At 38.3% G+C, this 20,773-nt stretch overlaps 1 protein-coding gene and 1 pseudogene across 1 annotated transcript in view; one reads left to right on the top strand and one right to left on the bottom strand.

The window, feature by feature from the left end:
• The window catches only part of ARHGAP15 (Rho GTPase activating protein 15), a 619,281-nt gene that overhangs the window by 525,892 nt on the left and 72,616 nt on the right, over positions 1–20,773 (bottom strand). The window contains exons 3-4 of the mRNA XM_024569724.3: positions 18,126–18,194; positions 2,869–2,930 (exon numbers count right to left, since the gene is read on the bottom strand). Of these exons, the coding sequence (XP_024425492.2) occupies positions 2,869–2,930; positions 18,126–18,194 (131 nt within the window). The remainder of the gene's footprint in view (positions 1–2,868; positions 2,931–18,125; positions 18,195–20,773) is intronic.
• On the top strand, positions 4,728–5,368 carry LOC112313030 (L-lactate dehydrogenase B chain pseudogene; annotated as a pseudogene).

Here is a 20,773-nt window from a genome sequence, read left to right as displayed (position 1 = left end):
CAGTAAGAAGCCATATATACATGGTTTATCGCAACGTTGTTTGCGATCAGAGGGGTTAGTTATGATTTAGGTGCTCACTTCTGGGAGCCTGGGCAAGTAAAATTTGGTGTGTGTACACAATGGCAAAGTCGGCAGCAGTTGGAAGAAATGAACTCATTTTAAGCATGCAAGTGTAGATAGATGTCCAAACACTAACATTAAATGAAAGTAGTAAGAAGCAGAATGAGGTTTCTAGGACAGAGGCTTATGCAATGTAGAACACATTCACATGCACTCAGCTGCACACTGCTTCCCAGAATGCCACACATACAGACAGACGGAGACGTGGGCAGTGAGCATGGTGAACACACATTGCACAAGGGATTGAAGCGAGGGTCAGAGACTCGAGTGAAATGATGCCAGCTAGGGGTCCTGCCCAGAGAATGTGAAGACAAGGCCACACACTGAAGAGTACAATCAACTCTCTGTCCACCTGAGGTTAAAAAAAAAAAAAAGCAAAACTAAAATTTAACTTTATAAATTTACGTAACTTTAAATGAAAAAAGCTAGAAGAATTCTTAATGGCATGCAGACTGATTGAAATATCAATAAGAGTGCAAACTAATGTTTATATGAATTTAAATTAGAACACAGACATGGTATGTAAACTGATTAAAGTAACAACAAATAAACACAAAGTGGTATACAAACTGAAACTACCTAAAAATAATCTCATGTGAGTCAGTCAGGGAAAAGGTTCTGTTTTGCTCTTGCTTTTTCTTGAAACCACCTTCTAGGAAAAAAAAAATTTCACAAAGCCGGTTTATGGATGGTTTATGAGCAAGGACATTTTACAAAACCACTGTGATGGGGCATCATCTTGTTTTCTTGGAATTCCTTTTAGAATCCCCTCCTATTCCTTGTATGAGGCTGCAGGGTAAGTCTACTACACCCCAGTGAAGGGCTGAAGGGATCATTTAAACAAGTCCTTGTGTACTTTTCTGTCCCTCTTTGGAAATTTTGAGCACATGGTTGGTAAGGTAGGAGGGGGGCTGACATTCATCTTAGGGAAAGTCATCGCTGCATCTCCCCACGACTTCCATGAGCTGATATACTTGGAAGTGAGGTCCAGGGGAAAGCAGGACACTATTCTGGGCTAGTGAAGGTCAGAGATTCTCTCCTATTGCCTCGTCGGAACCCAGTTCACTCACTAAGTCCGGTTCTCCAGGAGCAGGCTCTAGCCCAGTCTGTTCAAGCAGCTTTGCATTTGTTCTTGTCTCCTGTGCATCTCTGTCCAACACCCTTCGAAGGAGGGTGTATGTAGAGTTACTGAAGAGGAACAGTCTAGGGAAGGATTCAAGGCTCTGTTCTTTGCTATCCCAGAATATAACAATATAGGCAGAAAATGAACTCATTCTTTAAAACTGAAATAGCTATTTTAAGTAACAGAATTATGGATGAATGTTGTCTCCAATTTTACTTTTTATAGCTAGCAAACAAAAAGCATACTTCTTTCTTTGATGGTGGCCAGAATGGCATTCTAGTAATGAGTTGTGCAATACAATTGACATGTGTCCCGTTGTGTAGCTAATTAGCACCTTTTATCCTTCATGCTTCTAACTTGAAACAATAGAGTCAGGAGTAAATGCCTTGTCTCCCATCTACATACCTTTTAGCTGCGTATCACCTAGCTCAACACAAGTCTGAATTGCAGATACATGAGGATTTATTTTCCATAAATACAGTTGGCCCTTCCTGTCTGCTGGTTTGGCCTTAGCAGATTTAACCAAGTGGACGGAAAGCACCATTTTTGTATTCCCAACCTCAGGTTCCCCACTGCTCATTCCCAACTGCTGAGCAAAAACACTGTTTTCAGTCCAAGGTTGGTTGAATTTGCCCATGTGAAGGGCCACCTTTAGAGACAAAGTTATAGGTGGGTTTTTAACTATGTTGGGAATGGCATCCCTAACCCCTGCAGTGTCCAAGGGTCGACTGTAATAGAACCTGTATAAAAATAGCGAAAATTCTAAAATAGAGATGATTATCTCTAAATATTCCACACACACACAATATTCTAGCATCTCTCCCTCTTCTATTAATCCTTTCTTTTCTTCAAGGTGTTTGCTGTTGTTAACTGAGGAATGCTTATTAACTTTTCTAATTTCTCTCACCTGCTGTGTGTTCATCTCACCACCAAATGTGGCAACTTCCAACTTTTTATCTGACAGATGATTTTATTTTTCCTTTTGTTTTTCTCAGATAATTTTTACTTGGGCAACAAATGCATGTCACATCCTCAATTAAGAAAAAATCCTTAACCAAGGAATACTTATCTGTTTGAGAGAGAGGGAGGAGAGAATCATCAGTGTGTGAGAGAAACATCAATCAGTTGCTTCTTATACTCCACAGGGCAGGGATGGAATCTGCCACCTAGGTATGTACCAGGATCAAACTCACAATGTTTTGTGTATAAGATGATGCTCCAACCAACTGAGCCACCTGGCCAGTGCTAATCCTCACTTTTTAAAAAATAAGGTTCCAATGTATTGTAGGGAAATTTTACATATTGCAAAATGAGTCCATTCATCCCCTAACATGTTAATCTCAGAAATCAAGGCTCATTATCTTATTTCTTTGCATTTTTAACAGTGTTCATGTCCTAGCAGGACAAGAACACTTTATTCATGTATTCCGTGCAACCATACAGAATGTAGTACTTTATTGGAAAACCATAATACTAGTAAAAATAATGATTATAATGATTAACAGAGTATACTCTAGTCTTGTACCTTAGGGGCGGCCTTTCTTCCCAAACAACAGCAGAGACACAAGTTGAGGAGATGGGAAACTGGCACAGTTACGTAAAGTGAATTAAAGAACGCTTATTACCTTAGTTTCTTTCCTCCATCGGCAATTTTAGCTTTTTGAAGATAACCTTCTTTCTCAACCATCTGCAAGAAGAATGCATATGTTAAAACCGTGACAAAGGCCCATGCATTATTAGTTTATATGAACCTATACTTTCCAGTAGTCATTGCAGTGATAGAAGTTTCCAGTCACAGAACTTCATTAATAATGCATATATGGCTTATGGGAAGTGCCTGCAAGATGATACTCATTACAAGCCCTTAAATATCCAAAAGAAAGATTGCAAAGAGTAATGTGAATGATTTGTTAGAGAGTGATACACCTTTACTCGCTTTTCCTTCTGGGCATTGAAGTAACTTGCTCACAAAATTGATTAACAACAGTAAAAGAAAGAAAAATTTCATGTCTTTCTGAATTTTACCAATGGTTCTTGGAAAAGTTCTTTTTTGTTTTTTTCTCTCCTCATCTCCACTTCCTCATGTACCTGTGGAGGCCAGGGATCGAGCAAAATTCAGTGGAACCAGGTAACTGAGCCACTTGAACCACAGCAGGACATTTACAACAGCGACATTGCGGGCACTTTGTTCAGTTACCAAGATACACTGTGTAACACTATCCCATTACCTTCTTCTATGATTTGGGTTTGCTCCCCGTCCTATTTGTATCCATTGGCTTCTATGACTAATACATCTAAAGTTTTTTATTTATTTATTTTTAAAGGTTTTATTTATTTATTTTTAGACACAGGGGAGGGGAGGGAGAAAGAAAGGGAGAGAAACATCAATGTGTGGTTGCCTCTCCCACGCCCCCTACTGGGGACCTGGCCCAAAACCCAGGCATGTGCCCCGACTGGGAAATGAACCAGCACTCAATCCACTGAGTCACGTCAGCTGGGGCCATCTACAAGTTTTTTTTTTTTTTTTAAAGGAGATTCAATAATTTTTACAATGCTGAGATTTATGGAGTTCTAGTATAAATAAATGCACACACAGTGCAAATTGTGATGTGTTGACTCCCAGAAAAGTCTATAATAAGGGTTTTAATTTCTTAAAATTCTATTTCTACCCTCCCCTTCTCACACCTTCCACACCAAGTCCGTATCTTGTGCTCTCTCTTCACCTTCTCCACCATGCTATATGCCAGAAGCTTTAAGAAGTCAGCTGTCTAATGCGAGAGGGCCACCCCCCCTCCCCCAGCCCACTCTCTATGCTTTCCGTGACTGCCGTGCTCTGCCTCCACCGTGTCTCCATCTCAAAAACTCCTAAATGTACTAAATCTACTTGAAATGCAGTTTGTCGGTTGTTAATAGAGTTTTTCCATGATTCCTCTGTGATCTCTTTTAGGGACCCCTGTCCCAAGTCCCCATTTTCATTCTGCCATTGTCACCGTAATAGCATTTATTGGATCCTTTGTAATGGTCCACTTCCTTGGTGCAGGCTGCACCTGTGCTGTGACATTACCTTTCCCACCTGGGTTCCCAGAACCTAGAGCACTCGATGGCATCAATAGCCACAATAATAAATACTGTTTGAATAAATGAGCAGATGACTAAATAACTATTTAAATCTTTGTAGGAGACTGGGAAAGCCAAAAAAATCAATCTGCAGTGTGACAGGTGAAAGGAAGAGAATATTTAGCAGTAAATGAGTTGTCCCAAATGACTAAAATTTCACTGGTTAAATAATCGGCTATTTACAGACTCACTCTGAGATCTTTTCTGACGTGTTCATTATTATGTTCCTAATCAAAGCACAGTATTTAGCCTTCAAAATATATTTGATGGTTGCGGATCCTGTGCGCGTGCAGACGCACGCAGCCCGCATTGTCTCCTTGGCGGGACTCTTTCTAAGATCTGGAGCACCCTCTGTCCCCCGTGCACAATGGCAACTCTTAGGGAAAAACCGATGGCACCGGTTGCAGAAGAGGCCGCGTCCCAAACAATAAGATCACCGTTGTGGGTGCTGGACAAGTTGGTATGGCATGTGCCATCAGCATTCTGGGAAAGTCTCTGGCTGATGAGCTTGCTCTTGTGGATGTATTGGAAGATAAACTCAAAGGAGAAATGATGGACCCGGAGCACGGGAGCTTGTTTCTTCAAACACTGAAAATTGGGGCAGATAAAGACTACTCTGTGGCCGCCAGTTCTAAGGTTGTGGCGGTAACCGCAGTTCACCAGCAGGAGGGAGAGAGTCGTCCCAACCCGGCGCGGAGGAATGTCAGTGTGTTCAAATTCATTACTCCTCCTATCACCAAGTACAGCTCTGACCGCACCATGACTGTGGCTCTAATTAGTGGTATTCTCACCCATGTTACCTGGGAACTAAGTGCATCACCGAAGCACCGTGTGATTGGAAGTGGATGTAATCTGGATTCTGCTAGATTTCGCTACCTTATGGCTGAAAAACTTGGCATTCATCCCAGCAGCTGCCATGGGTGGATTTTAGGAGAACAGGGCAACTCAAGTGGCAAAATAAAAATAGATAATAAAAGATATTTGAGGAACATATTTTCAAATGAATAATAATGAGTATAATAGTGATAATTTATGATGGTAATAGCAAAATATTTCTCACATATCTATATTTCCAGAAAATTCCTTTTACTTCGGTATGTTCTCCACAAGCATAAAGAGCTTAAAAATCTCACTTGCAAAATTTTTAGAATCATGATTTCCATTAGTGTTTTTTTTTTTCTACTTGGGTACATCTACTTATTTGCTTTTCCATCTTTTATTCTATGTATACTTTTCATTTTTCTTGGTGCTAAGGAATCTTATTTATACACCCACTGAAACCCGTACAATAAGTTCAGTGTGTAACTCTGGGCAGCACTGGTTCCTGCAATTATTTGGGGAAAAGACATTTTCAGTAGCAATTAGCAAAACAGAGGACTCAACATGCACCCTTTCCTTCAGAGTGCATGTTGAGTTCTGCTGTGTAACTGTGGACAGAATTTGTTTTACTTAAGCTTTCTTATGGTGAAAATAAAAGAGTTACCAAAAGCCTGAATTTATCCACCAAAGAGCTACAAAACCTCTCAGTCCATCAGAAAAAAAGGGACGCATGCATTCTCAGCTAAGAATATAGCCTTTCTAACCCCCCAAAATTCACTAAAAAGCCACTGGATAGACATTTATACCCAGAGATGTGTTATTGTCAATCATTTCTCTAAAAATAAAAGAGGAATGTGAAAGAAAAAAGCCAATACTCTTTTTTTTCGGCTATTTAAGGGATTGAAAATGAGTATCAACTTGCCGGCACGTCCCATAAGCCATATCAACATTATTAATCAACAAAAGCAGGATTAAGTTATGTACCTTAAAATTCCCTCTCCTCGAATACATAAGCTATGTTCCTCCGGACACTGCTGGACCTTTTCCACATGTATGAGACTGAGGCCAGGCTCTGTATTTCTCATTTTAAGACTATAAATGCCACATCATTGCCATCAAACAGGCTGAGCCACTTCCCATGGTCTTGAGTCAATGCAATACAAGTGCCAGGTATAACCACAAACAGGTCCCAGAAAAAGGAAAGAAGAGAAGGTAAATAGCTAGTTAGTTATATTTTCTTATACCATCTTCTAAAGTCCAAGCTGCCTTCCATGTCATTAGAAGAGGCTAATAACCCTTTTACTGTGTGCTCTTACCTACTGTGCTACTACTGCTAGTGCGCCTGTTTTAATGTATCTCCATGTATCTGCATGCACATTTCCACATGTAGTCATGTCCATGTCCACACTTCGTGCACATATTCCCTCTTTTGGGATCAAGTGTTCATTCCTCACATTGTCTCTTTTATACTGATGCAGTCATTAATTTTTTCAACCACTTTTCAAATGGAAAATCCCCCTCCCTTTAAATACAGCTCCTCTGCTCACAATGGGGCTGCGAAGACTAATAGAGCACTATTAATTTATTGAGGCTTATATCCTTGTGAACTCACATTCAAGATATCCGTGTTTCCCTTTTCAGGGGACAAGATACCATACTCCCCGACAGCCATCTCAGAGACTTAGGCCAGCTTTTGCCCTGGCATAAAAACCTCCAACCAGGCCTCCTATATTGAAATCGCTGCATTATTTTGAGTTCCATTCTGGCAAGCAAATCTTTCGTGAGGTACATTTAATTACTTCAGTATTCCTTGTCATCATACTTTGAAATACCCCACCACGCTTCAGGCACCAAGAATCAGTTATTCTGGGAAGCTTGTAGAAACTGAAAGGAGTACTAAGGCAAGCAAAAGATTTCTATGTATTTTGTATGTGGATTTATATATGGTGCCATATTATTTATTCTAGTTATTTCTATCTCCTTTATGTTAATGCCATGGTTTGAAGGGACAATGATACAAGCATATAAATTACAGTTGAGTATGTTAGTCACCTCGGACTCAGATGATCTTGTTTCTCATGATTTACAAACTTTACAGCTTTAGTTCTAAGCTGAGGATATTATTATGCCCAGTTCTGGGCCAACGTGAAGGCCTTTAAGATAGTGACACTCCCTAAATTATATGTATGTAAGAAATGTCAACCAATCTTTAGATGCTGAATCTGGTGTCTTGAGTGATTTGTCCATTGTCCCTTAGAAGCCCTCTTTAATGTTAAGTGGTAGGAAAGATCAGCAATTTGTCCAGGTTGGATGCCAGCCAGTCTGCTAGCATTGAGGAAGTACTCAGCAGACACAACTCTGCTCAGATACAGATGAAAAGAATGAATGGTAGTAGGTTGTCCAGATAGCACCTGTTTATCACCCTAAGTTGGAGGCGATAGACAAGGCCGGAGAGCACAAGCAAACCTCTGATTAATGTAACAATTGTGGCAGGAAGACCAGCCTGTAATCATAGGTACAGACACTGCAATTTTTTATGTGAAGTCTTCACGTTGTTCTCAGATAAAAGAAGCAGAATGGAAAACAATAGGTTTTCATCAACACCAGTCCACCAAAAGAGTTCTGTCAAAATACATGTTAATAAAAGGAAATGAACTGAATTGAAGATTCTCACCAGATTTTGCTGGGAAAGGATTGGCTTTTAATACCAGAACCACAGAGCCTGTATTCCTTATAAAATTTGCTCAGCCATTGTTCTTTTCCCTTTTGGTCTGGTTCTGTGTTTCTTGGCAGCCCTGGGACTCCTAATTCAGCGTCCTAGGTCCTTTGCTGTAGAATGTGCGTGACTTAAATAGTCAGCATCAGTATGTTCACTACCACGAGTTTATACATCAGAATTATAGTTCATACATCAGACTCTTACAGATTTGGTTACTGTGAAATAGTCCCTAGGGATCATTATCTCTGTGAGCCCTGATAATTTTGATAAATATAATTTTTCTAGATCCACAAAACCAAGACAGGTTACAGCCCTAACCTTGAGTGAGCCTTTTAAAGCAGTGCCAGCCTGTGAAACTCTGCGACTGACTGTCTGCTCCCAAAAGGACTTGCCCTCGTCTTTCTGCGACTACAACCTGGAGCTACCATAAATTTCAAACAGATTTAGAATTATTTTTCTATTTAATAATGAGGCACTGACTATATTTTTTCTGAACTTTTAAAGCACTTAGCGATAGTCTTGTTTGTTTTGATGATTCCTATTACAAGCCTCAGAATGAGGGCACTTCTGGTTATATCATTTTACCCCCTAAATGATGCTTCTATTTTCCTCTTCAATCTCTTTTTTATGTCACTCCTCACAGAAACATATTTTGGTCTGTCTTCTTCCCACTAGCTTTCCTTTTTAAAAATGCATTTTTATTTTTCTGTTTTTAAAATAGAAATTTCACTTAAAGCACACAACATAATGTTTTGATATACATGTAGGTAGTGAAGTGATTACTACGGTCAAGTTAATTAACATATCCATTTCCTCACATAGTTACGTTTCTTATCTTTTCTTTCTTTTATAGTGAGAGCGCCTGAGATCTACTCTCTGGGCTCACATATCCGGTTTACAATACGATATTTTCAACAGTTGTCACCAAGCTGTGTATTAGACCTCCAGACCACATTCATCCTACATAACTCCACTGGCTTCCCTTCGCAGACATTGTCTTTAGGACGCACCACTTTCCTTCCTGGGGCTCACTGTTTACACTTTTCTCTTCGGTCTCCCATTATTTTTACATTGTTTCCTCTGCTGTCTCAGATCTGCTGACCTTGTGGGTGGACTTGCTGTGGACACAGTGGATTAGGAACAGAAATGAAAACGAGGGAAGCAAACCATCTTAAAAATCCAGCTTATCTGTATATCATAAAAAGTACTAATTTTTAACAAGAGTGCCCAATTATAGAACTACCTGACATATAGCTCAAGAATGAAATGTGATATTTTTAGGTACATGCAATGTAATGTTTTTGCCGCATGTCAATACATAATTTATGGTGTGCCTACCTTTAAAAAGTAGTAAGCCAGAATTCAAGTGAGATGCAGTGATTACATGACAAGGAGAATGGAAGAAAAGGGAAGAAAAGCTACTCTGGGTCATGCATGTGTCTTGCCTGGGAAGGACCAACTAAGCATTCTCCAAGAAGTTCCTGAGAAGCTGGTCTTGATTTCTGGTCTCAGAGTTAGGCATAGTTTGCTCATTGCGACTTATTTATGACCATCTGGATGCATGTTGCTCGATGCTTTCACGGATGTTCTTCCTTTCTTCCTTTCAGTCAGGATGAGAGAACGTACTGGGCTTTGGGGTTCTGCTGAATGTCTTGAACCATTTCTCAAATGTTGGGTTTGGCAAAGCACATGTTATGTCTTGCCAAGTGCTTTTCCCCGTCATTTTAAACCCCTATGTGTTTCAAAGGAAATTTTGCCCACATGTCTCTGATTTATTTACCCTTAACTCATCAAAATGTCATTTCAAAAAGCTACTATTTGATGTGTAAAAGACCCCATAGCCCTTTTCCTGAGCCTTTCGTCTTGTGAGCATTGTGCTTCATTTGGTCAACCAGAAAGCCCAGGTTCGGTTTGGGAGACCGGCTGATGAAGGCACCTCTTTGTGTTTCAGATACTTTCTCCTGGAAAGTTTCTCCAGTCTTCTGGGGGCTTTTCCTGTGTCTCAGCTCCCTTTCTTTCTCCTTAGTTACTCTCTCTGTCCCGAATTACATTTCTTTGTGTCTTAATATAACTATCTTGATCTTTCTTTGCTTGTCATTGGAGTTTAGTAAGAATGGCCTTCCCTGTAACTGCCTGGATGACTTGTTAATGAAATTATTATTATTATTTTTTAAATTACAGCCTAATTTCAGATTTCAGTCCGGGCAGTAAGGAAGAAAAGGTTACTCGATGTCAATAGCCTTTTCGTTGTTGTTGTTGTGTGCACTTTTTTTCTATATAGAGTTAAATGAATTTAAAATGTGGGTTTGAATGGGAGAAATTACTGTAACCTGTTTCTGTGTTTTCATGTGTTCTAGAAACCTTACCATCTGCTCCAGGCCCTTCATGATCTGAGCACTGTCGTCCCCCACCCCTGACTCATTTCCTTATTTTAGCCAGTGTGTGTGATTCTTGTAGTTTTTCAAATATAACAATTTGTTCTGACCTCCAGACCTTTGCACTTGCTTTGTTTTTGTTTACATCATTCTTTGTCCAGTTCTTTGTTTGATGAACTCTACCCATCCTGCAAATCTCAATTTAAATGTTCCTTTCAAAGAGTGCTTTTATGCCTACTCAACCCAGCGTAGGGTATCCCTCTCTCCAAGAAACTTGTTTTTCTGTTGTTAAAGCATGTTTTGTAATGTGTATTTATAGAATAATTTCTCCCTTTGCTTGTTGAACACTCCCTTTTACTCATGGGTTGAAAGCCCCTCAAGAAAACACATGAGTATTTACCATAGTGTTGCATACCCCAGAACTGACACAGTGCCTAGCATAGGAATGGCCTTGACAGATACTGGAATTTATAAACACAGGCCTGTTTGAGAAAAGGAAGTGCACATGAAACAATAAAACCTGAAGATGGTTTCTATTAAAGTCATTACATCATATAACTTATTATTAACATACTACCAGTTTAAAGATCTGGGAAAAAGTTGTTTCAGAAGACCTAATTTTATCTTTCCAAAGTGGAGTTTTGAGAGACCGAAGCGCTTTGGACTTTTTTTTTCTCTTTTTTTGGCAATTTAAGGAAAGCACAACCTGATCAATAGAATTATTCCCCCAGAGTGGCTGTCCTTTGTTTTCAAATAAAAAAAACACTGTATGCTCACAAAGCCATTTATCCTCAAAACCCTCCTAAGTGTTAATTAATCCACAAAATGATACCCAGCTCCAAAAGGTAGAATCTGTGACTTAACGTTTATCTGCAAAAACCTGCATTACCCCCAAGCCCTGGCAACTTCCTGAGCTCTGTCCTCCAAATCCTCCTAGCTCGGGAGGTAGCAGATGATGCTCTGAAACCTGCCACAGGCTTTTGACTCCTGCAGGGTTATCCACAGACATGCCTTATACCCTTTTGATAAAAAATAAAGATGACAAAGTTTTAACATGTTCTAAACAGGGTTATTTTTCTTCAACATTTCCTTATGAAATAAAAGGAAAATGCCCTGAAAATAATTAAGTCTCATGAACAGTTATAATATGGAATATACAAGATCAGGAAACAAACATATATTAGTGTATTTGATGTTTCATGTTTAAAATTGTTAACACATTATAGCACTTGTAAAGCATCCATATAGATTCTCGGAAAAAACTTAGGTCTCTTGCATTGATAGTGTAGGGATTTGAATATCATGTGGCAGAAACGATGTCAGTGAACTAGGTAGTTTCCAGCATGAGATTTTAGACTCTTGTTAGAAATGTATTTTGACAACATTCAAAAGAAATACATTATGCTTCTGTTTAATCACATTGGTCACAATCTACTTTATTAAAGAGAACATTCGGATGTAAAGCATGGCCACCGAAGGATGATAGCATCTTCTGGAGCACCCACAATGACAGATTCCACTTTTGTAAAATGAATCATTTTCCTCCAAAGGGGATAGATCTAATGGGATACTTTTGCCAGTTATGCTTAAAGCCACAGCCTCTCATGATTCCTGGAAAATGTTCAGGAAAGTTCTGAATATGAGAGATGAAAATAATGAGATTTATGGGGCACCAAATGTTGGACATAAATAATCTCAAAAATCCACATCGTAAAAATAAAGAGTAGTAACACCAACTTAAAGGATTTTATTATTTTCTAAAGTGTTTTAATGTATATTATTTCATCAATGGTAGCTCATGCTGGTAGGCACTGCCAAGGAAAACTGCTGCAAAAACCTGTGCATTACTCCATAACCAACACTGGAGCATGAGGGAAGGAAGGAGAATTGCAGGGATTGAAGTAAGGAGAATGCCAGATTTGTGAAAAAAATAATGTGTGTGTATAAATATAGTGTGTGTGTATATATTTATATATATTTATTTTTATTTTTTTATTGTTGTTCAATTACAGTGTCCCCATTTTTCTCCCATTCCTCTACCCTGCCCTGCCCACCCCCCGCCTCCCACATTCAGTCCTCCCCCCTGTCGTCTTTGTCCATGGGTCCTTTATACATGTTCCTTGACAACCTTTCCCCTTCTTTCCTCCGTTATCCCCCACGGCCCCGGTCACTGTCAGTTTGTTCTTTATGTCCATGTCTCTGGTTCTATTTATATTTACATTAGTCAAAGGTAAAGAAAACTTTACATGTTCTAAAATAACTCAGTTCTTGGTGTAAATTGTAATAGTTAAAAAGCAATTAGAATGTGCTATTTGGGGGAACTGGTGGTTATTTTGGCCTTGTCCAACATAATGGAGTAATTCACAAATAAGAGTCGTGGGGGAAAGATAAACAGTTCTGTCTTTAAAATCACGTTAAATCAGCAATGTCATTCACATAGAGATTGATGGGTAAAAATTGAATATTAACTTTGTTCACTGGGCAGTTCGAGATAAACAAGTACTCAGGGGGAGGATTCGGGGAAACTCAAGTCAGCAGTCAGCGACAGGAAGTAAATTGGTTGGCAGTTCCAAAACTGCACGCATGTGTGTGTGTGTGTGTGTGTGTGAGTGTTTGTGTGTGTGCCTGAAAGAGGGAGAGGAAACAAGATTGAGGGAGATTACAAACTCGACCTTAACAATTTTTTTCCCTTTTATTTAGCAGTGTAAATGCCACCTCTCTGACCTAAAAAAGAATATTGGAGACTGTTATTTATTAATATACTAACCCATAATTTTGGATATTCAAAATGAATTTTATTTATTAAGAATTGAGGCTACAGAGTCAACACGGCCAACTACAGGCCAATAAACCAACCAACAACCTCAATGTTAAAAAGGTAAATTGAGAAAATCATTTCTAAATATTCTACTTTTATTTTAGCCGAGTTTACTTTACCTTTACTATTCTACTTTATTAGCCTATTTTTGATATGTAGATATAGTGCAAATATACTATTATTATTGGTTAAATGTGAATAATAACCATAATTTGAATTTTTAAAAAATTGTAATTGATATTTGTAAAATGTTGCAGAGACCTTAAAGCATTGTTCAAATGTAATTGTACATATATTTTCATGCATATAATTATATATATATAACTGCACATGTATATTTATGTTACAAACATACTCACATAGCTCTGTTTTCAGTCTAACTTCTGCCATGTTTCATTAAATACTTCAAAGCAAACATTTTCCTTTGCCATATTTAAAATATACATCTCTTTATACATCTCTATAATGATTTATATGGACTTTATTTGTTTTATAATTCAAATTTATGGGAAAAAATGCAATTACTTCTCTATTTATTGGACAGTTACATGGTGCCATGCCTTACAGAAAGTCCTAGTAGTAGAAGAGTGAGTGAGACATAGCCTTCCCCTCAAATAGCATATCATTCAGCAAAGAGATAGCAAAAGAAACCACCAATAAAACAAAAATGAAACTAACCAAAAGGGAGAAGATATTTGCAAACAGCTCCAACAAGGGGTTAATATCCAAAATATATAAAGAACTCATACAACTCAACACCAAGCAAACAAACAATCCAATTAAAAATGAGCAGAGGACCTGAGCAGACACTTCTCCCACCCCTATGTTCATTGTAGCATTATTCATGGTGGTGAAGACATGGAAACAACCAAAATGCCTTCCTATAGCTGAATCGATAAAGATGTGGTACATATTTACACCAGAGTACTACTCAGCCATAAGAAAGGCCATTAGCGACAACACAGATGGACCTTGAGAATATCATGCTCAAAGAAGTAAGTCAGACAGAAAGACTTAAAAACTATATGGTTGCCCTCATATGTGGCATATAAACTGAAAATAACAAATGAGCAAACAAAACAAACAAACAAATAAAAAGCCCATAGACATAAACAACGGCATGGTGACTTACCTGAGGGAAGGGGGATGGAGGGATAAAATTGGTCAAATATATGGTGACAGAAAAAGATTTGACTTTGGGTGGTGAACATACAATGCAGTATACTGATGACGTATCATGGAATTGTACCACTGAGCACTATATAATTTCATTAACCAATGTCAACCCAATGAAGTTAGTTTTAAAAAGAAAAAAAATGCTTATATCCACCAAAAAGTTCTTACAAAATCATGCTTAAATAATAAAATTCAACACAATGAAGGAAAAAATGAAGCTGCTACAGGGAGTCAGAATAAAAACGGGCTACGGATTCTAATTTGAGGAATCAAAGAAATACTTGCTAGAAAAAAATAAATGTTCTCTAAGTTGAGACCTGAAAAATTGATCATGAAACGAAGATACTGTTATATCTACTTAAATGGAAAAAAAACTGGCTCTCACTATGAAAAACACGCATAAATTTATTATCTGTAATTAACAATATTTTTAATAATCCTGTAGCATCTTAATATTAAATCAACTGACAAACATCTCTTTTCTGAACAAACACTAAAAAAGCCAAAACAGTGTAAGGGGAAGTGATATAATAAAGAAAATAGGAGTCATGAGCCCTAACTTCAGAGCGTTTACAGTCTAGCCGTGACACAAGTCCATTACCCATGAAGTGAGAGTGAACAACAAGAGTGCTGGGATGAAGGAACTGTAGTTATTACAGAAAATGGAAGCTCCTTCAGAGTAACAGCTATGTCTTAATCACGTTACTATTGCTGGCTTGGGGGTATGTATTTTGGAGTAGATAACAAATAAGGTAAATCAGAGATCAGGAGAGAGTTCTGTAGACTTGATGCTAAAGAAAATAGAGAGCCGTTGAAGGTTTTGAGAGGAGGAATGGGATAACATAGGTATTGTTTAAAAAAGGTGGGTGTGGGAGAGTGCTGAGCCTGTGTAGCACTGAGTACAGGGGGCCAGTTGAAGGACTGAGATCTGAAGCATTAATGGTAACTTATGTGAAGAGTCATAGAGAAAATACAGGATCCAAAGAAGATGTGTTTTCAGCCTCCATAAATGTTTGCTACCAACACGGATGGTCTCAGTACGAATGGGAATCAGTTTGGGACCAAGGCGATGATGGGTTCAGTTTAGGAGATTTCACTTCTGAGATGACACTGAGACATACGAGAACAAATGACTAATTAACAGTTCAAGAGGTAGGATGAGATAATGAAGAATGTATACTAGAATAGATCTGTGTATTATAGGCTTTGAAGTAAAAACCGAAGCCATTAACTGCCTGATCTGTGCACTCATTTACCATATTTACTGAGTTCTTCCCATCTTCTAGCAATTATTATAATCATGGAAATAGAGTTAGGAAAATAGGAGACAGTACCCTTGCTTACAGAGAATATTCTAATGAAATGACAAATAATATTTATAGTATGCTACATGGTTGTAAGTTCTACGGAGAAAATTAAATTAGGATCAGAGAAAAGGAGTGTGGATGGAAATGGTGGGGAGGAAATTTTTTTGTTTTGTTTTTAAGAGAGGTTAGGAAAGACCTACCTTAGAAGGTGGTAATTGAATAGAAATACAAAACAAATGAAGTAATGAGTTTTACAAAGTTCTGGGCATCAAGTGAATTATTTTGTGCCAGGCACATAAAAAACAAAACAGAAGCAAACATAGAAACAGTTTTAATGACCCTACGGAGGAAGTAAGGTGGTCTGTACAGCTGGAGCAGAATAAGCAGGGAAAAGAAAGGAAACGATGAGGCAGGGAAGTAACTGGGACCCATAGGATCACAGGAATGACTGGGTGTTTCCCAGCTTTTCCCAGGGGGAAGGATGGGAAGCCAGAGAAGAATCTGGACCAAGTGGTGACATGACATAATCTGCATCTTAGCAAGCTCACTTTGGCTGTTGTGTTAAAAATAAAAAGTAGAGAACAAGGGTTGAAGTGGGCACATCAGTTATGAGGTTATTATAATAAACCAGGTGAGACTTGACATAGCATAAAGGTGGTGAGAAGTGGACTTTAAAAGTAGTGTCTGGGCTAATTTTAAAGATAGAGTAACAGGGACTGAAGTGCCTGGAAAATGTTAGCATATTACAAAATGGAGAAGACTAGATTAGGAATAAAATCAGAATCAGTCTGGGATGTGTTAAGTTTGAAATATATGTTAAACATCTAAATGAAAATGTCACAATGTATAGTACTGGAGTTTAGGGCAGTGGTCTATCTTGGAAAACTAGTTAGTACAACACAATATATAAAGCTATAAAACTGAATGAGATGCTCTAGTGAATACATATAAAGAAAAACAATAAAAATTAAGAACTGATCCACAAAGTTAAGAGGAATCAGCTAAGAAGGTGGGAAATGAGTAGACATTTAATTAACTGGAGATCCATGAAAAGTGGTTTATTAGTAGCCATGTGAGAAAAATATATTTTTTAAAAGGAGAGTTATCATTTGGGTTAAGTACTAGGTAGGTCTACTGAGGAGAAAACTTGAGACTTTACAAATGGATTCAGCAATATGAAAACAATTGATGACCTTGATAGAGGATGAGAGGCTGGGATAAAAGCCTAAATGGAATTTGTTCAAGAGGTAGACGGTAGAAATTAGCAACAGTAAAGGTAGACAATTCTTGTAAGGAACTTTTATTCTGAAGCACAGGAGAGCAATGGAGAAATAGCTAAAGTGGAGATGAGTGATGTAAAATATGCAAAGCAAAAGAAAATGAGATAACTGAATCAAGAAAATATTTTTGGTGTTAAGGATGAGAAAGTCCAAACATAACCAGAATAGAGTAGTAGGAGATAGATGGGAATAAGGTCATCACTGTGTACTATCCTGTGAGCCAATGGACTGATGGCATGTTGACCAATGTGAACTACAGCAAGAAGTATTTATCAAAAAGGAGGTCATTAACAGAAAAAGCAACAGAATATATTAGAAAGGCTGGATTTACATGTTTTTATTTTTTTAAGATTTTATTTATTGATTAATTTTTAGAGAGAGGGGAAAGGAAGGAGAAAGAGAGGGAGAGAAACATCAATGTGTGATTTCCTCTGATATACTCCCTACAGGGGACCTGGCCCACAACCCAGGCATGTGTCCTGACTGGGGATCGAACCAGCAACCCTTTAGTTTGCAGGCAGGCACTCAATCCACTGAGCCACATCAGCCAGGTAGATATTCGTGTTTTTAAAATATCTCCAATATTTCATGGTATTTATAATGTTTCAGGCACTCTTCTGGTCATTTGGATACAACAATAAACAGAAGTAAAAAAGAGAAAAAAACTACTCTCATGGACTTGGAATCTAGTAATAAAAGATTGATTTTTCCTTAATAAAACTGTCAAAATTTTCCATAAGCACCCCTCCAAAAAGCTATGATTCCTGTTATACCCAGTCTTATGTAATACCTTCTCCTTGCATGTGGACTGGATTCTGACCAAAAGAACGTGGCAAAGTTGATGGGATATCATTTCCATCTTTAGGTTACAAGAGATTTCGACTTCTATTTTGTTAGTAGGCTCCCGTGCCCTCTCAGCTTGCTCCGTGCTTTGAAAAAGCCAGCTGCCATGCTGGAGAGGCCTATGTGGCAGGTAACTGAGAACAGTCTCTGGCCAGCAGCCCTGGAGGAACAGCCCTGCCAACAACCATGTACATGCGTTGAAAGCAGATACTTCCCCTGTCAAGCCTCAGCTATGACCCCAATTCTGGCTCAAACTCTGATTGTAAACTTTTGAGGGACTCTGAGTTAGGGGACTCTGCTAAGCCATGCCGATTCCTGACCCACAAAATCATGAGGTAATGATGTGCACTGTTTTATGTTGCTGAGTTTTGAGGTAATTCACTCTGTAGCAGAAAAGAATACAATTTTGAAGTGAAAGTATCACTTACCAATTGTTCCAATGGAGGAATGACATCTTTCAAGACATGCTGTGAATGATTCCTTCTGTGCCGGGATATCTAAAAAAAATATTGACATTTGATATTATTGCATTTTTCTTTAAAAAAGCTACAAATAATTTAAAGACTATAAATTAGTGAGTATCCATGAAATTAATTATATTCAGATTAATTCAAAATGGTGAGTAAAGTAGATATAAAATAGGAAATAAATCTTTTAGAGATTGACTAACTTGAATGAAATGTGGACCCAAAGGTGACTGGCTGCAGTGATATCTCATATTGCGCATGCTCTTTTCTGCCATGTAACCTCCTACAAGTGGTGGTGTCTATGTTTTTCATTTTGAACCTGGACAGACCTTTATGCTTGCTGCAAACAAAAAGTATACCAGAAATGATTATGACTTCAAATACTAGCGCATAAAAATGTCATGTTCTCTTCGAACGCTCACATTTGAAAACTAGTCACCATGTTGTGAGGAAGCCCAAATAATCCTACACGTAAAGACCATAGGGAGAGGCCTCTGTGTTTTCTGGCTGACAGACTAGCTCAGGAGTCAGAAGACAGCCGATATCAACCGTGAAGCATGTGAGCATAAGGATCTCCTGATGATTTCTTCTCCCAGCCATCTAGTCAACCCCAGGCTCAAGCCTTCCCAGCAGAGACCTAAAACACTGGGTAGTGCAGACAAGCTGTTCCTGCTACGACTTGTCTGAATTTTTAACCATATTCTATCAGAATAAAAGATTATTGCTTTATACCCCTACATTTCCGGGTGATTTGCATTGCTGCAATAACTAGAACAACATATTTAATATTGAAACACTTTGTGATATGATATGAACTCAGCTTTTTCAGAGTCAGTTGTCTATTAATTTTCTACTATCCAGATGTATTTAATTATACAGCAGTCACATGATTAAGAGCTTTTAAAACTAATTTTTTTAAATGCTGTTTTGTTCTTTCTTCTAAAGAAACATCAGACACTGATTCTCTAATAAAAGAAATAAAGAGAAGGTATTTATAATTAAGTATTGTACAATTTGATATAACTTAAAAGTTCTAAATAGTACTATTATATTTTACTAAACAGGAATTTTATAAGGGTTTGCAAGGAGAGGGTGGGAATGGGTAGGACAGGATGGGGGGAGAAAGGAGGGTCATTATTTATTACCAAAAAAAAGAGCACACGCTTGAGGACTATGTCTAGAAAAGAACTTTGAATGTCTTTGCCTCTGGTTGCTGGCACTGAAATAAGATCAATGTCTACTAAGATTTTGAGGGTGTTCTATTACCAAAGAAACCAGAAACCTGGCCTACAAACAACATGACTATGTACAGCCCTCGGATCCCATATTTGCTTCATGAAAACTGGATCGCAAAGACAGTACGAAAATCAAGGAAGCCAGTCTAATGCCCGCTTCAGATATGACCGATAGGGGACGAGGAGAAGGAAGAGCCTCCAGAACTCAGAGCCAGAACCCCTAGAAATCAGTGGACACAGGGAATTTCTGAGAAAGGGGGGCCAGGACAACCAGGAGCTGTCTCTACTGCCAAGACAGGTCTCCCAGGGCCTGCCCAGTAGGGTTTAATTATGATCTTGGTTTAATGACTATTGGCCATTTATCATTCTTTCCTTTACAAACGAGATGGTTGCTTTTTTGGTTAGTTTGTTTATTTTTTCTAGTTTTCAAGTTTTTGCTTCAGCATTTTCTATTGGATATGATGAAAAAAGCAGGATAGAGGGCTTATTTTTCAAATTCTAACTCCTTATCCGCCTTGAGAGAAATTTGGTCTGGTGGAGAAAGCTACTTATCACCACTGACTTTGGAATTGGAGCTGGATAAAGTCCCTGGTTGGGACTTTTTGTTGTCTCCTTTGAGAAAGCAGGTGAATCTGTTACTGAGGGCTGGAAGACAGGTGCAAATTGGTATATGAGAGAGGGGACTGTGGCAGAGCCTAATGGTCACTCACCAAATTCTGTCCTCTCCTTTCCTGGGCACATGTCTAGATGCATTTCTCAGCTTGCCTTGCAGTTGGGATTGAGTTGTTTAAACCAATAGAGAGTGAGCAGAAACAAAAAGAATCTCTCTCCATAAGACTATCATCAACCAGTGAGTGCTTCCCCACTGCATTTCCTCTTTCCTCCTGTGCTGGCTGGAGAAAACATTGAATGAGGTCTTAAAGGAGGAGGAATATGAAAGATGAAAAAATTTGCATGTCAAGAAAAGCCAAACACAGGTCAGAAAAACTCATTTTATTTAAATTAGTAAAATTTCCATTTTGGAATAATTTTATACTGAGAAGAAAGTTACCAAGACTAAGAGTTCCTGGAGAAAACTCCCTTCTAACTGTTATGTAGTAGGAAGTAAACTTACATTTCTTGAAACCATCATCCATTGTAGAGAATTTTACAGCTGATAGAATTACCTTAAACAAAGGAACTATAGTTGACGCTCAATCAATGCTGAGAAGTCTTTTACATAAGGAATGTGAGAGCTAGAAACCAAAACTTCACACATGCTATTCATGGATATTTTATCTTCTTAGCAGGGGGGAAGATATAAATATATTTGGAATTTAAACCTCTTAAGGAACCAATAATTTGTTTTATATCATCATACATTTAAAAGGTACT

Source organism: Desmodus rotundus, chromosome 2, assembly GCF_022682495.2.
Source record: "Desmodus rotundus isolate HL8 chromosome 2, HLdesRot8A.1, whole genome shotgun sequence".
Lineage (NCBI taxonomy): Eukaryota > Metazoa > Chordata > Mammalia > Chiroptera > Phyllostomidae > Desmodus > Desmodus rotundus.
Note: the sequence above shows the minus strand (reverse complement) of the source record. Positions and strands in the feature narration are given on the sequence as shown.